The 17,329-nt window shown below is 34.9% G+C and overlaps 1 protein-coding gene across 4 annotated transcripts in view; it reads left to right on the top strand.

The window, feature by feature from the left end:
* Nucleotides 1-17,329, top strand: part of SCN3A (sodium voltage-gated channel alpha subunit 3) — a 114,705-nt gene that overhangs the window by 39,468 nt on the left and 57,908 nt on the right. For all 4 annotated transcript variants that reach the window (XM_019838191.3, XM_019838194.3, XM_019838192.3 and 1 more), the window contains exons 6-11: nt 3,884-4,012; nt 4,660-4,751; nt 5,811-6,083; nt 6,291-6,354; nt 13,832-13,973; nt 15,008-15,214. In XM_019838191.3, coding sequence (XP_019693750.1) covers nt 3,884-4,012; nt 4,660-4,751; nt 5,811-6,083; nt 6,291-6,354; nt 13,832-13,973; nt 15,008-15,214 — 907 coding nt within the window. The remainder of the gene's footprint in view (nt 1-3,883; nt 4,013-4,659; nt 4,752-5,810; nt 6,084-6,290; nt 6,355-13,831; nt 13,974-15,007; nt 15,215-17,329) is intronic.

The raw sequence follows: 17,329 nt of genomic DNA, 5'->3' as shown, positions 1-17,329 counted from the left end.
CATTAGCTGTACTAAACCAGTCATTTAGCATAAAAGTATCATAGTTATGTATTTTAGATAAAAAACAATGACCATCTGAGTAATATGAATAAAATTATTGTATTCTAGTGTATTACTATTATTGCTATATTTTCATAAAACAAATTTAGGTGTTTAGCATTATATATTATATTAGGTATCATGGTTATATATCATTATATTTAGGAAAGTAGCTTAGATGTTTATTTACAGTCAGATATGTAGTTTATTTAGACACAGCATGTGTGCTAAAACACCATAGATGTGTTCCATAAAAGAAACAAAATGTCTCTACAAAATCAGAGCTCAAAAAAAAAATAATAGGGCTTAAGGGGAAAACATGATTAAGAGCAGATCATTCAAACTTATGAGATTTTGTAATTAGAACACTAATAAAAGCAGTAACAATCCCAATAGAAAAAAATACTGGCCTAGTTAAACGTCTATAGATGTTTGTACCAGAAGTCATAGCCAACAACTCCTTGCAGTCTCAGACACCAGGCCTTGTCCTTTTTCTTTTAAGATGAAGACCCTGGGGACATTTCTATCATGTCTTCAAATTAAACATTTGATTCATTATTTTAATACAAAGGGAAAAGTGTAAGCACAATAGTTTTGGAGCATGTTAAACTAGCCTCTGCTTGCACTGAAGAAGGCTCTTAGGTCAATTTTCTGCATTAGTATTAATGTCTTCTTTTAATGCTAAGGATGTTCTATTTCAGTACGACGAAAAAGATGCCACTAATTGATTCAAAACATCAATATGGGGAAAATTTTGCATTAACTAACACAATTTTTGCATCATAACAACAACATTATTCCCTAAGTTATCAGTCACATATGAGATTATTCATGACAAAGCAACATATTAATTAGCGAAACACAAGGTGTTTAGGGTATGTAGGCTATTTATGTATGGTATAATACAATGATCAGGTTTAGTGAAAAGAAGTTTTTAGTATGTTCTTTTTGTTGTCATATTTTTAAAAATAATACCCAATAGGACATAAATTATTATGACAAACATTGCCACTTCTATTTCTGCCTCTGTAGGCTTCTTTGAGGATTTAATGCACTATTCTAAGCCATCATTTGTCAGTGATCTAACACATTAAAGACTTTTTTTCTCCTTGGTAGTAACTTGGAAATGCTCCCTAGAAATCATTTTAGGAAAGAATCCAGTTCTTATGTTGAGCAAGCAATTTAACAGAATTTTTAGTTATTTATCATCTGTGGGTTAACAAATGGACATACCTATATAAAACTATTCTGTATGTATTTTTCCTAGCAGAAATTACTGAAGCATTTAAACCTGTGTAAATCTCATTTATCTGTAAAACATTATTAAAAGATAGGCAAAGAGGACACTTGAATATTATTACTTGACTATGCAGGTCTCTCATTTTATTTTATTTTATTTATTTATTTAATTTTTTTAACGTTTATTTATTTTTGGGAGACTGAGAGACAGAGTGAGGGAGGGGCAGAGACAGAGGGAGACACAGCATCTGAAGCAGGCTCCAGGCTCTGAGCCGGTCAGCACAGAGCCCGACACAAGGCTCAAACCCACAAAGTGTGGGATCATGACCTGGGTTGAAGTTAGACGCTTAACCAACTGAGCCACCCAGGTGCCCCAGGTCTCTCGTTTTAAAGTCATTTTTTAGAGATGACTATATACATTATGAAAATAGTCCTACCCCCACAAAGTTTTTGACTTCATCAGTCAGTGAGAAAACTTTGCACAAGTTTCCTGATCATTTATCCCTACTCGCTTGACAGTAAAGAGGCAGGAAAACAAGCAAAATCAGTGGTTACAGCCAACAAATAAAGCTAACAGAGTCCAAAGCAAAAAGAAGATAACTCAGTTCTGACATGAAAACAGGACATTGGTAGCATAAACAGTCCCTGTACAAAGAGGTGACACACACAGCATAGGCTGAGAACCATATTGTATAGTGAGGGTCATGTTACGAAAGGGAGGCGGGTCTATAGACGTCATAATTATGGGAGAAAACCTCGGTGACATGGACAGAATCAACAGCATGGTTAGAGTCTAGTAGGGGCACAGCCAAGAAAGATCAAGGTACCCTTGATTCTCACTTCCCTGTTCAATCTAGTTTGCTAATAGGTACTTCTGAACACCTGTTCTGTGCAAAGCTCTATCTCAGATGTTAAGCTCTGGGACTCTATTCCTTGAATAGCTATCAACACTCACTATATACTCCAAATGTCACAAATTTTCTTACTTTTCTAAAAAACAGGGATAGGAGTAGGGACTTTCATCTTACCCCTTGTAAATCTGCAGAAAACTTAGAATTGCCTAAGCATAGACCATAGGACATTAACCATTAATGTGATAAATAAAGCACACATTGAGCTGTCTCTGATGGCTTTTTACAAGGCAGCTATCTTCGAACAGAAATGTCATGGTGGTTATGTGTAACGTGCAAAGATCCAAACTAAAACACAAGTGAATATAAGCGTGGCGTTGTAAAGTATACCTTTTCCTAATAAGGTCAGCCACTTCATAAGTAAATATAGCAATTACACTTATTCCTCAAAAAATAAGCTGAATTATTTTAAAAGGGAGGAGGAATATTCTTAGGAAAACCTGACATGAAGATCTCTGCATACATTTTTCTCTTATTTCTTTGTTCCCTTATCTAAGAGAAATTTCTGCAGAAGACAACGCAAAAATAACTCCCCTAACTTTATTCACATACACAATACTAGTAGGCAGGCAAATATAATTGTTTTTAATATAAGTAAGTCAAATCTTTGTGACTTGGGTGAATTAATCTGAAGGGTAATCGTAAATCGTACTTTTTTAAAAGAACACAATATTGAAAAACAAGTATTCTTTCTCAACTATTTTTGGAAGAAACAGAAATAACTTAATATTGTCAACAGTCAAAGGAAAGAGAGCTAAAAATGCACTGTATCAAACAGTAAATGGAAAATCTTTCACCATTTTGGAGGCTGAAATTTGAATTTAAGCATATTTAAATGATTTGTCCCAATTGTATAGAAATAGTAGCTGATGCAAGGTTAGAATCAGAAATTTTGTTTATCTGTGAATTTTGGTAATTGTGTAAATGCACATACATAAAATACTAATAAATTGAAATTTTTCTTATATATATATACACACACATATATACATACATATACACACATATGCACATATATATACATAGAGAGAGACAGTTTTACAAGCCTATGCCTGACTCTTAAAAAGGGGAAGCATATTTTCTAGATTAGACATGTGATATATTCCTAAAAAATAATTCTACTCATTAATAAATTTGAATGAAATATTTTATTATAAATAAACAAATCCAAGAAATTTTACCTCTAGAGCTGTATTGTCTAATGAGGGAAACGCTAGCCACATGTGAAACCTAAAATTTGTCTAGTCTTAATTGTTAGAATAATAGTGTTTCAGATATATTGGTTGAAATAAAATATAATATGAAAATTAAATTCACTTGTTTTTTCTTACTTTTTTATTTGGCTACTAAAAATTTCCAAACAACATATGCAGCTTGTATGATATTTTAGTCAAACAGCATTGCTCTAGAGGGCCAAGCTGGATCATTATGCATAAAACACATGAAACTATTATTCTAAAAATCTAAATAGTTAAACAAGATCAGATTCTTTGGGAGAAGATATTATCTCTTCAATTTAACCCTTCACTCAGGCTTGTAAGATTAATTAAACTAGTCAAGTCTTTGTAAGTGGAAATAAGAAACAAGATTTTAGCAAATTAAAAACCACAAAAGGATAAGATTTGCCATGTTGAAAATATGTATATTTACAGCTCCAATGAAATTGTTAATTTTTGTTTGGATGCTTTTCCTAGGTACACATTCACTGGAATCTACACCTTTGAGTCGCTTATAAAAATCTTGGCAAGAGGGTTTTGCTTAGAAGATTTTACATTCCTTCGTGATCCATGGAACTGGCTGGATTTCAGTGTCATCGTGATGGCGTGAGTATCTTTGAAAGTTGTTAAACTCGAAGGAATGAAAATAGTTGTAGCATCAACCAGATTGTTGTGACATATTTTAATTGTAGAATGTTCTTATTAGCCAAATTAACTACATGCCTCATATGTTTTGAGAATACACATTAGAATACATATTGCAAGGTAAATATATCTGGTAAATGAGCAAATAAACAGAATTACTTTCATGTCATAGAGTCTTCCACATCATCAAAATGAAGTTATTCATTGGCTCTAACACCTTCAACTGTATTTTGATTACTTTTATAAACACACTTGTTCATATTAGTGAAAATTACATTGAAATAAAGCAGCCTACCGCTGAGGCACTCTGAGTTCTGTAGCAATTCCATTTGTTAAAGTCAAGAGGCTCTATATGCCAAACCCAGCTTTCATTCTTTATTTGGAATAAACTTTGCCAAAATTATCAGTAACTCTGATTTAATTCTACAGGTATGTAACAGAGTTTGTAAGCCTAGGCAATGTTTCAGCCCTTCAAACTTTCAGAGTCTTGAAAGCTCTGAAAACTATTTCTGTAATTCCAGGTAAGAAGAAACTGGTGTAAGACGATAGGCTTTTATCTCCAACTTTTCTTGTGTTTTCTTGTGTTGTGTGTGAACTCCCTATTACAGATATGTGACAGAGTTCGTGGACCTGGGCAATGTCTCAGCACTGAGAACATTCAGAGTTCTTCGAGCCCTGAAAACAATTTCAGTCATTCCAGGTGAGAGCTAGGTTAAACACTGGGGTGGACTTTAAATACACTGTAATATTCGGGTTGAAACCACACTTATGACATTAGACTTGTTTATTATTCTTGTTTGTCAACTTCAAGAATGCCAAATGATGTTTGCATGCAGTTTAGTTCCTAAAATTTTAGAAATTACATACTTATTTATAAAGTCAGCAGAGTTTAACGGAGAATTGCATGAGTCTCTATAAAAGTACTAGTCTGCCCTAGTACATGTGTGCACTCTCTGTCTCTCTCTTCCTTTTTGCATTTATGATGTAAAGTTTTCTCTTTTACAATCTGGAAAAAAGCTTTGCTAGCTTGCCTTTACTAATTGATTTGGGTTTTACCATTCACTGCAGGTCTTTTCTGAAAATAGATCTCCTTTTATAAAGGAGAAAAGATTATTACTGAACAGCATGTACCTGGCATGGGATTGTTAGTATTTTCAATTCTTTTTTCCTCTGATTATAGCTACATGGAGGCTGGTATAAAGAATGGGTTGGAGGGAGACAGCCTCATGAAACACAAAATCTGAAATGAAAAGTAACTACAAGTTCATCTTTAGGTGCTCATGGCAACATGTAAAACCACAGGCAAGAAAGCTTCCTGCCTAGGGGTGCCTGGGTGCCTCAGTCAATTAAGCATCCAACTTCGGCCCAGGACATGACCTCACGGTTTGTGGGTTTGAGCCTCACATCGGTCTCTGTGCTGACAGCTCAGAGCCTGCTTCAGATTCTGTGTGTGTTTGTCTTTCTCTCTCTGTCCCTCCCCTGCTCACACTCTCTCTCTCTCAAAAACAAATGAATAAGCAAAAAAAAAGAAAGCTTCTTGCCTATTTACACTTTCATTTTAAAATCCCCAGAAAGCATACTATTCATAAATAAAACCTGCTTTTCATCCATTTCCCAAACCATCTGGCTATCCATTAAGCTCTGGTGTCTAAACAGCCAAGCAACAGTTTATGGGAAATGAGAATGTGTGTGACTAAGAAGATACACATTGTGGCTTATGACACTATTCCTTGGATGACCTATTGTTGTCTCTCCTCAGGTTTAAAGACCATTGTGGGGGCCTTAATCCAGTCCGTGAAGAAGCTTTCTGACGTCATGATCTTGACTGTGTTCTGTCTGAGCGTGTTTGCTCTAATTGGTCTGCAGCTGTTCATGGGCAACCTGCGGAATAAATGCTTGCAATGGCCCCCAAGCGATTCTGCTTTTGAAACCAACACCACATCCTACTTTAATGGCACAATGGATTCAAATGGAATATTTGTTAATGTAACAATGAGTACATTTAACTGGAAGGATTATATTGAAGATGACAGTAAGAAATATTGCTACATTGTTAACCTGAGTGTTGCTGAATGATTTTTCAACTATAAATAGTTGAGGCTGTGGGGTTGAAGCCATCTTTGTAAATCTAGTTTATTGTGTCCACTTTGAAAATAACTGATAGTCAAACTCTAATTTATTCCTAATGTCAGTAGGATTGATATGAAGTGAATTAGCTAATTCTTCTTTATATTAACAGGTCACTTTTATGTTTTGGATGGACAAAAGGACCCTTTACTCTGTGGAAATGGCTCAGATGCAGGGTAAGAAACATCATATAAAAAATGTAGAACACTTTGAGAAAAAGCAGATAGGAAAAAAAAAATACAAGGGTATTCTTACATGTAGATTGTAAAGAGTAGCGCTACCTACCTAGGAAGTACCTTCTCTATGTTACTGGATTGCTATTAATTCTAAATTCACAGCCATTAAAATCACCCCTCTGGGTGAAGACCTTTTTTCCTAGAATTCCATAGTTAAGATGTACCTGATTATTACCCCAAAGTGTGAAGACCCATAGTCTTTTTTTTTTCTGTAAGCCCATCAGAGCTGTTTAATAAATACAGGAAAGAAAACACAATATGGACACATTTTGATTGATAATGGGTATGTGTTGATGTGATGAGCTTTGCTGTGGCTGGAAAACATCCAGAATATAACATGATCTTCAGGGAAAAGCTCATTTGGCAAATTGCTTTTGAGAGAGTTGGTTGCTCTTGAAGGAGCATGTGCAAAAAAGCCAAGGGACAGATATATGTCAAAGCCATGTACAAGTTTGAGTCTGTATACCTTACAGTTCTTTTGGTCACATTCTACAATAAGGGGCACTTTAATATCTTAGTCATCCTGCTGATCTCTCATACTTAACATATTTTCCCAAGAGGATTAAAAAGTGATTTTAGGTCAGGGTATAATTTTTTTTTAGAAGTGAAGGACAGCAACATTAAGTGACTCTTAAGCCACAAAACTTACACAGAACATATTTTGAGTCATCCCAGAAAATGGGAAACTTGTATGGCCATAAATATCTAAGCACATTATTGAAAAAGTGTATCAGTCCCAGAGATGGTGTTGACAGGGGAAGAATTGTTTTCCTGATGTTTTTCCTAACCTTTTTTTTAGGAGAATGTAGTAAATAAGAGCATGAATTCTAGAGTTTACATATACTTGGAATCAAACCCTAATTCTGACATTTATAAACCCTGACTTTGGAAAAATATTCTAAGCTCTCTGTATCTGAGTTTATTTATTTTTAAAATGTGGAAAGTAATATTGTCTCTTAGGGTTGTTATGGTGATTAATTAAGTAGTACACATAAAGCACTTGGATTAGCACCTGGTCTATCATGAGCATTTAGTGCATTTTAGGTATTATTAATTTATATATTATTATTGTTGTTAATATAAAAGCCTAGATAAAACTTTAGAGAAGGTTGGATGATACATAGTTTATCCCTATTAAGCCATAATTATCATTTCTCTTTATTGGGTAGTTAGTATGCATTAGACGATTTATATGGTAAAATTGATGGCTACTATTGTTAATTGCCAAATAAAATTCTGAAGAAATCTACCTAATTTCAAGACTTCCTATAAGGCTACAGTAATCAAGACACTATGGTACCTGGGAAAGAATACATATACAGATCACTGAAACAGAAAAGAGACAGCACCCTGCCCCCCAAAACACAAAAATAGACCTACACAAATGTAGTCAACTAATTTTTGACAAAGAGGAAAATGCAGTGCAATGGAGATAGGAAAGTTTTTTTTTGACAAATGGTGCTGGAACAATTGGAAATCCAAATGCAAAGAAATGAACCTAGGTGTAGATCTCACACCCTACCCAAGAACTAAATCAAAATCAATTATAGACCTAAATGTAAAATACAAAACCATAAAATGTATATAAGAAAGCATAGAATAAAATCTACATGACTTCAGATTTAGTGATAAGTTTTAAACACCAATAACAGAATCCATGAAAGAACAAACTGATTAATTTGGACTTAATTAAAATTAAAAATTTCTGCTCTGCAGAGACACTGTAAAGGGAATGAAAAAACAAGCTATAATTGGAAGAAAATATTTGCAAAACATGTATCTGAAAAAAAGACTCGTATCCAAAATATACAAAGAAAGTACTCTTAAAACTCAACAACAACAAAAAAAAACCCAAATAACTCAATTTAAAAGCAGGCAAAAATCTGGACACCCTATAAAAGAATATATACAGAAGTCTAATAAGGATATATAAAGATGCTAAACAACATTTGTCACTGGGGAATTGAAAATTAAAACAAAAATGAGTTACTACTATATATTATATACCTATTAGAATGGTTAAAAATCCAAAAAAAAAAAAAAAACAAACCTGGCAATACAAATTGCAGAACAACAAGACGGATGCAGAACAATAAGAATTCTCATTCATCGCTGGTGGGAATGCAAAACAGTTCAGCCACTTTGCAAGACAATCTGGCAGTTTCTTACAAAATAAACACAGTCTAACCATATGATCCAGCAATTGCCCTACTAGATATTTAGCCAATTAAATTGAAATTTATGTCTACACAAAAACATTCATGTGAATATTTATAACAGTTGTATTCATAATCACAAGAAACTGGGAAGCCTGGGTGGTTTAGTGGTTAAGCATCCAACTTTTGGTTTCAGCTCAGGTCATGATCTCACAGTTCATGACATTGATCTCCATATCAGGTTCCAGGCTGCATGGAGCTTGCTTGGGATTCTCTCTCGCCCTCTTTTTCTGCCCCGGCCCTGCTCATACACATGCACACATGCTCTCTCTTTCTCTCTCTCTCAAAATAAACTTTAAAAAAAAACCCAAAAAACTGGAAGCAATCAAGATGTCCTTTAACAGGTGAATGGATAACTGTGCTGTATTCATCCGTGAAATATTACTCAGTGATAAAAAGAAAATGAGCTATCAAGCCACAAAAAGACATTGAGAACCTTAAATGCATATTAATACATGAAAAAAGCCATATAAACAAAGCTATATTCGTCTGATTCCAAGTACATGACATTATGGAAAAGATCACAATAGAAATGATTTAAAAAATCAGATTTTCAAAGGTTTGGGGTGGGTTGACTGGGTGATACACGCAGAAATTTTTAGGGTGGAGAAATTTCTTCATGATTCTGTAATGATGAACACAAGCATCTGTCAAAACCCACAGAACTTTACAGTACAATGAGTTAACACTGTATGCAAATAAAAAAAATAATTTGTCAGTTTGGGTATCTCCGGTTGAAATACAGAATGTGACAAAGGGATATAAATATATTTAAAATGTATAAAAAAAAAAAACCAAGGAAGGAGTGGGAGAATAAGTACCTATCTAAGCAACTTTGGAAATGAGTGGAGTCTGTAAGACAAAGGCAAAAACCCTGTACTCTAGTTAATAAAGTTGTTTCCCATGTTAGTATGGATTAACAGTCCTGAAACAACTTTGCATGTGTACTGGTATTGAACAGTTAAGCATATAGATAGCAGATGATGGAAGCAGCCAATTTTTTTTTATCTTTCCATTTATTTAAATTCAAGTTAGTTACCATATAGTGTAGCATTGGTTTCAGGAGTAGAACTCAGTGATTAACCACTTACATATAACACCCAGTGCTCATCCCAACAAGTGTCTTCCTCAATGCCCATCACCCATTTAGTCCATCCCCCCATCTACCTCCCCTCTAGCAATCCCTAGTTTGTTCTCTGTATTTAAGAGTCTCTTATGGTTTGCCTCCCTACCTGTTTTTATCTTATTTTTCCTTCCTTTCCTCTATGTTCATCTGTTGTGTTTCTTAAATTCCACATCAGTGAAATCATATATATTTGTCTTTCTCTGGCTGACTTATTTTGCTTAGCATTATACCCTCTAGTTCCACCCACATTTTTGCAAATGGCAAGATTTCATTCTTTTTGATCACTGAGTATTTCATTGTGTATATGTACCACATCTTTATCCATTTGTCAGTCGATGGACATTTGGGCTCTTTCCATAATTTGGCTATTGTTGATAGTACTGCTATCAACATTGGGGTGCATGTGCCCCTTCCAATCAGCAGTTTTGTATCCTTTGGATAAATACCTAGTAGTGCAATTGCTGTATTTTAGGGTAGTTCTATTTTTAATTGTTTTTGAGGAACCTCCATACTGTTTTCCAGGGTTGCTGTACCAGTTTGCTTCCCCACCAGCAGTGTGAAAGGGATTCCCTTTCTCCACATCCTCGCCAACATCTGTTGTTGCCTGAGTTGTTAACTTTAGCTATTCTGACAGGGGTGAGACGGTATCTCACTGTGGTTTTGATTTGTGTTTCCCTGATGATGAGTGATGTTAAACATCTTTTCATGTGTCTGTTGGCCATCTGGATGTCTTCTTTGGAAAAATATAAATTCATGTCTTCTGCCCATTTCTTCACTGGATTATTTGTTTTTGGTGTGTTGAGTTTGGTAAGTTCTTTATAGATTTTGGGTACTAGCCCTTTATCAGATATGTCATTTGCAAGTATCTTCTCACATTCTGTTGGTTGCCTTTTAGTTTTGTTGATTGTTTCCTTTGCTGTGTGGAAGTTTTTTATTTTGATGAGGTCCCAATAGTTCATTTTTGCTTTTATTTCCTTTGCCTCCAGAGACATGTCTAGTAAGAAGTTGCTGCAACCAAGATCAAAGAGGTTGCTTCCTGCTTTCTCCTGTAGGATTTTGATGGCTTCCTGTGTCACATTTAGGCCTTTCATCCATTTTGAATTTATTTTTGTGTATGGTGTAAGATAGTGGTCCAGTTTCATTCTTGTGCATGTCATTTATCCAGTTTTCCCAGCATCATTTGCTGAAGAGGCTGTCTTTTTTCCATTCGATAATCCTTTCTTGCTCAAAGATTAGTTGGCTATACATTTGTGGATCCACTTCTGGGTTCTCTATTCTGTTCCATTCATCTGTGTCTGTTTTTGTGCCAGCACCATTACTATCTTGATAATTACAGCTTTGTAATACAACTTAAGGTCTGGAATTGTGATGCTTCCAGCTTTGGCTTTCTTTTTAACATTACGTTGTCTATTTGGGGTCTTTTCTGGTTCCAAACAAATTTTAGGGATTGTTTGTTCTAGCTCTGTGAAGAATGCTGGTGTTATTTTGAGAATCTACACGTTTTGAATGTGTAGATTGCTTTGGGTAGTATAGACATTTTAACATCAGTTGTTCTTCCAATCCATGAGCATGAAATGTTTGCTCTGGTTTCTAGTACCATTCTCCAATAAAATACAAGGTCTTCTTGGACAAATGGCCAATGCTAGAGCAGGAAATATGAGTCTGTGGCATCTTGCAGTGCCACAAAGTTAGAAAGTGCTAAAAAAGACAAACAAAAACAAGACACACAGAATTATGAGGTTAAATCAAAGAGAAGTAGTCAATGAAGTTAATGAAAAAGCTTTCAATGACCAAAACTGGAACAATTTAAGCAACAAATTATATAAAACAAATTAGAATTCAAAGTGAAAATTAGTAGTATAAGTAAATACTCATATAAACAAGTGATTGAATGCCCATTCATCAGTCAGTGGACATTGGGCTTTTTATATAATTTGGCTATTGTTGATAATGCTGCTATAAACATTGAGGTGCATGTGCCTCTTTGAATCAGTATTTTTATATCCTTTGGGTAAATACGTAGTAGTGCAATTGCTGGATTATAGGAGAGTTCTTTTTTAACTTTTTGAGTAACTTCCACACTATTTTCCACAGTGGCTGCACCAGTTTGCATTCCCATCAACAGTGTAAGAGGGTTCTTTCTCTGCTTCCTCACCAACACCTGTTGTTTCCCGTGTTGTTAATTTTAGCCATTCTAACAGGTGTGAGGTGATATCTCATTGGAGTTCTGATTTGTATCTCCCTGATGGTGAGCGATGTTGAACAGCTTTTCATGACTGTTAGCCATCTGGACGTCTTTTTTGGAAAAATGTCTATTCATGTCTTCTGCCCATTTCTTAACTGGGTTATTTGTTTTTTGAGTGTTGAGTTTGGAAAGTTCCTTATGGATTTTGGATACTAATGCTTTATCAGATATGTCATTTGCCAGTACCCTCTCCCATTCCGTAGGTTGCCTTTCAGTTTTGTTGATTGTTTCCTTTGCTGTGCAGAAGCTTTTTATCTTGATGAGGTCCCAATAGTACATTTTTGCTCATTTCCCTTGCTCTGGAGATGCATTTAGTAAGAAGTTACTATGGCTGGTGTCAGACAACATGGATGGAGCTAGACTATATTACCCTAAGCAAAATAAGTCAGTCAGAAAAAGACAAATACCACATAATTTCACTTATATGTGGAATTTAAGAAATGAAACAGATGAACATATAGGGAAAAAAGAGAGAGACAAACCATGAAACAGACTCTTAGCTACAGAGAACAAACAGGGTTGTTGATGGGAGGTGGGCAGAGGATGGGTTAAAAGGGTGGTGGGTATTAAGGAGGGCACTGGTGATGAGCACTGAGTGTTGTATGTAAGTGATGAATCACTAAATTCTACTTCTGAAACTAATATTATACTATATGTTAACTAACTAGAATTTAAATAAAAACTTGAAATTAAAAACAGAAATTATTGAATAAATACATAAATGAGAGGTAATAGACAAATCCCCCATGCAGAAGAATTCCAAACAATTTATGTACCTACTCTGCTCTTAAGAAGGTGGATCATAACTCCCTGTTTCTGATGTGTGGGCTGCACATTGTGACTTCATTACAAAGAGCGCACTACGGGGGAAAAAAGAGTAAATTTACAGTGGAGAAACTTGACAAACACTACCTCCAGTCAGGTGATGAAAGTTAGTGTCGACAATGATAAGTCATATCGATAGTATGTACCCTTGATATGATAGGACAATAATAATATTGTTCCTCTGTGGTCTTCTTTCCAAAAATCCATAACCCCAATCTCATCATGAGAACAACAACATCAGACAAATACCAATTGAAAGAAATTCTTCCAAATACCCAAAAGTATTCCTCAAAACTATGAAAGTAATCAGAAACAAGGAAAGTCTTAGGAACTTTCTCAGAGGAGCCTAAAGTGACATGATGACTAAATAGAACATGGGATCCTGAATGGGATCCTGGAATATAGAAAGGATATTGGGAAAAAACCTGAGAAAATCTGAATGAAACATTGGCTTTGGTTAATAATAATGTATCAGTATTAGTTAAAATGTACCATATCAACATAAGATGTTAATAATAGGGGAAACTGGGCATATTTGGGAAGTCACTGTGCCCTCTTTGTAATTGTTCTGTAAATCTCAAGTTATTCTAAAATATAAGTTTTATTTTATAAAATTTTATAGAAGTGGCTAATGAAGCAGCTCATTAAGTGGTTCCCTACTGGCCCTTCTGGCCTTTCATTTTAAATAATTGATTCTTGCTTGACACTTTGTAAAGAGCAGGAGACTAATGATGTTAGAGGCAAAAGTGTGTGGTTGCTGCCTCTTTGCCATTCTAAGTGTCTGTAAATCTGACTCCTTGCATCCAAATTCTCTATTGGTTTTCCTAATAAATTTCATATAATAACAGTATCACTGTATGCAATTACTGAAAGTGCTGTACAAATACAAGCAAGAAAATTCATCATAGACAGCAACTCTGGGTTTTGACAAGTCCTTTATATCAACATCAATTGAAATAACTATAATGGCTATGCTGACCTTAGCTCCAATTCTCTCTCTTATAGCCAGTGTCCAGAAGGATACATCTGTGTGAAGGCTGGTCGAAACCCCAACTATGGATACACAAGCTTTGATACCTTTAGTTGGGCTTTCTTGTCTCTATTTCGACTCATGACTCAAGACTACTGGGAGAATCTTTACCAGTTGGTAAGTGTCTGAGTCCACTGGGGCTGCTGCAACAATATACCACAGACTGGATAGCTTATAAATAACAGAATTTTATTGCTCACCATTCTGGAGACTGGGAAGTTTAAGAACAAGACACCAGCATGGCTCCATTCTGGCAAGAGCCCCTTTCTGGTTCATACGCTGATTCCTTCTCACTGTGTCATCAACTCTCTGGAGGCTCTTTTTTTCAGGCACTAATCCCATTCATGATAGCTCTACCTTCAAAACCTCCCAAAGGCCCCCACCTTCTACTACTATCACCTTGGACATTAGGATTTAAAGTTAGGAATTTTGGGGGGACATAAGCATTCAGGCCGTAGGAGTAAGGTTCAAATCAACATGTGTGGGATTCAATTTTATGAACATATATGAACTGAAAAATATCAATACTTGTTAGTAACACACTAGAATACAGAGGAGGGCCCAGTACAGCAAGTTTGCCTAGAATCCCAATTGTTCATTCAGTCAGTACGTGTACAGTAAGGATTTTTTATATGAAGGACATTTCGCTAGGAACTATAGAAGATGCAAAGAATGTTCAAGGCTTTGAGTTCATAATCTAGTTATAGATATAAAAGGAACACATGAAAATATTTAAAAGCTCAATGCTCACTTTTTCTTTCTTTCCTTATTTAAATTCAAGTTAGTTAACACACAGTGTAGTATTGGTTTCAGGAGAACTGAAACCCCATCCACCCCATCCCCCTCCCCTCCAGCAACCCTTAGTTTGTTCTCTGTATTTAAGAGTCTCTTATGTTTTGCCTCCCCCTCTGTTTTTATCTTATGTTTCCTTCCTTTCCCCTATAGTGAAAGATAAATATCATATGATTTCACTTATATGTGGAATTTAAGAAACACAACAGAATCAATGTTCATTTTAACACCAAACAAATCTTGGTCAAAATACAGGATGATAAAAAGTATTCATCTCCTCACTATCTAATTATGGAAATAAAATCTTTACCTGGGACATTATATAAAATACTGATGAAATTACCCTTTGTTTCCTCTAGACTTTACGTGCTGCTGGAAAAACCTACATGATATTTTTTGTCCTGGTGATTTTCTTGGGATCTTTTTATTTGGTGAATTTGATACTGGCTGTGGTGGCCATGGCCTATGAGGAACAGAATCAGGCCACCTTGGAAGAAGCAGAACAGAAAGAGGCTGAATTTCAGCAAATGCTTGAACAGCTTAAAAAACAACAGGAAGAAGCTCAGGTACTAAGTGATAAAGTTTCATGGTTACTGTTGTTATTTTTTTATTGTAAATTTTAAGTAGGAATATTGTTGTGCACAGAGGTCAAACTGGAACTGGCTTTTCATTTGGTATACAAGCACTGTCATTAGAAAAGGGAAAGCTGGGGCACCTGGGTGGCCCAGTTGGTTAAGCATCGACTTTGGCTCAGGTCATGATCTCATCATGTTCCAGGAGTTTGAGCCCCATGTTGGGCTCTCTGCTGACAGCTCAGAGCTTGGAGAGCTTGCTTTGGAGTCTGTGTCTCCCTCTCTTTCTGCCCCTCCCCTGCTCACACTTTGTCTCTCTCTCTTAAAAATAAATAAACATAATTTAAAAAAAAAGAGAGAGAGAGAGAAAGCTATTCAAACCTAAAATTGTTTCTCAAGTTGGAATCAAAGGAACTTTATCTATAGAAATTAGCTTGGGGTAGAAAACACAGTTGGGATAAGGTTAACTATGAAAGTGTCTCATGAAACCTGAGAGAGGAATCTGATATTCAGTTTAATGTGAAAAGATATATAACTGGTATTTCCAACTATTCATGTTTCACTCCTAATTATAACATTTGAGGGTTTATTCTGAAGTTAACTGAGCTCAAATGTTAACAAGAGAACTTTATGTATACCTACTTTTAACCATTCTTTGGGGTTTCTGTAGCTTAAAAGGTGTTTGCTACAACCCCTATCAGGATATCACGAAAGCATCTGCATTAGATTCCAACTTTAAATTCTCATTAATATTAAAAGGCTATTTGAACACAGGTCATGGTGAATGGGGTATTCATGTCTTGAGGGAACAGACAGAAGAACAGTATTGGCTTAAAAGAAAATCATAGGAAGACAGTAAATTCTGATTCAGGGCAGTGAAACTTACAGTTCCTCCATATTTTTGCCAATATTTGGTATGGTAAATCTCACTAGCCATTCTACTAAGTCCTTCACTGTTTTATTCTGCATTTTCTTAATGATTAATGATGTTGAGCATATTTTCATGTTATTTTCTGTCTATGTATCTTCTATATGAAGTGGATGTTTAAATCATTTGCCCATTTGTTTTTTAAACTGGGTTTTTTGTTTTCTTGAGTTTTTAGTCTTTATATATCCTCAAAATAAGTCCTTTAGTCTTCAATGATATATATACTTTGCAAATATTTTCTCCTAGTCTGTAATTTACTTTTCATTCTTCTAATAATATTTTTGGGATAAAAGTTAAACTTTGATGAAATATACTTTACCAAGCCTTTTTTTGTTTGTTAGGTCATGTTTTGGCATTGTATCTAACACATTTTTGCCAAATTAACATCATAGAGATTTTCCATTTTTTCTTCTAAAAGCTTTATAGTTTCATGTCCTATATTTAGGTCAATGATCCATCTTAAGTTAATTTTTGTGTAAGGTGTAATTTATATGTTGAGATTTTTCTTTTGCATATGTATATCTAATTACTATAGCACCATTTGTTGAACAAAATATCTTTCTCCACTAAACTGCGTTTGAACTTTTGTCAAAAATCAGTTGTCCAGATGTGAATGTGTCTATTTCTGGATTTTGTTCTGTTCAATTGATTTGTTTCTCTTTATACCAATACACATTTTTATTACCACAGCTATTTAATAAGTCTTGAAATTAGACAGTTATAGCTCTCCAACTTTCTTTTTCATAGCTGTTTTAACTATCCTAAGCCCTTTGTAATTTTATATGGGTTTTAGAATCACCTTGTCAATTTCAGTTACATTAATTTCTGTTGCTATGTCTTCAAGTTCATCATCTTTTCTTCTGTAATGTCTGATGTGTCATTAATCCTATCCAGTGCCTTTTTCAACTCAGTTTATGCCATTTTCATCTCTAAAACATTGATCTGCATCTCTTTTATATTTCCCATGTCTTTAACATTTTGAACAGACACAATATAGTTATAATAACTGTTTAAAGTCCTTGTCTGCTAATTCTAAATCTGTGTCAGATCTTAGTTGGTTTTAATTAATTTTTTTTCTTCATTACTGTTCATGTATTACTGATTTTTTTTTTTGCATTCCTAACAATTCTCAATTTAATTCCAGACACTGTTAACTTTACCTTTTTGGGTGCTGGATATTT

The sequence above is a fragment of the Felis catus genome, chromosome C1 (assembly GCF_018350175.1).
Source record: "Felis catus isolate Fca126 chromosome C1, F.catus_Fca126_mat1.0, whole genome shotgun sequence".
Taxonomy (NCBI): Eukaryota; Metazoa; Chordata; class Mammalia; order Carnivora; family Felidae; genus Felis; species Felis catus.
Note: the sequence above shows the minus strand (reverse complement) of the source record. Positions and strands in the feature narration are given on the sequence as shown.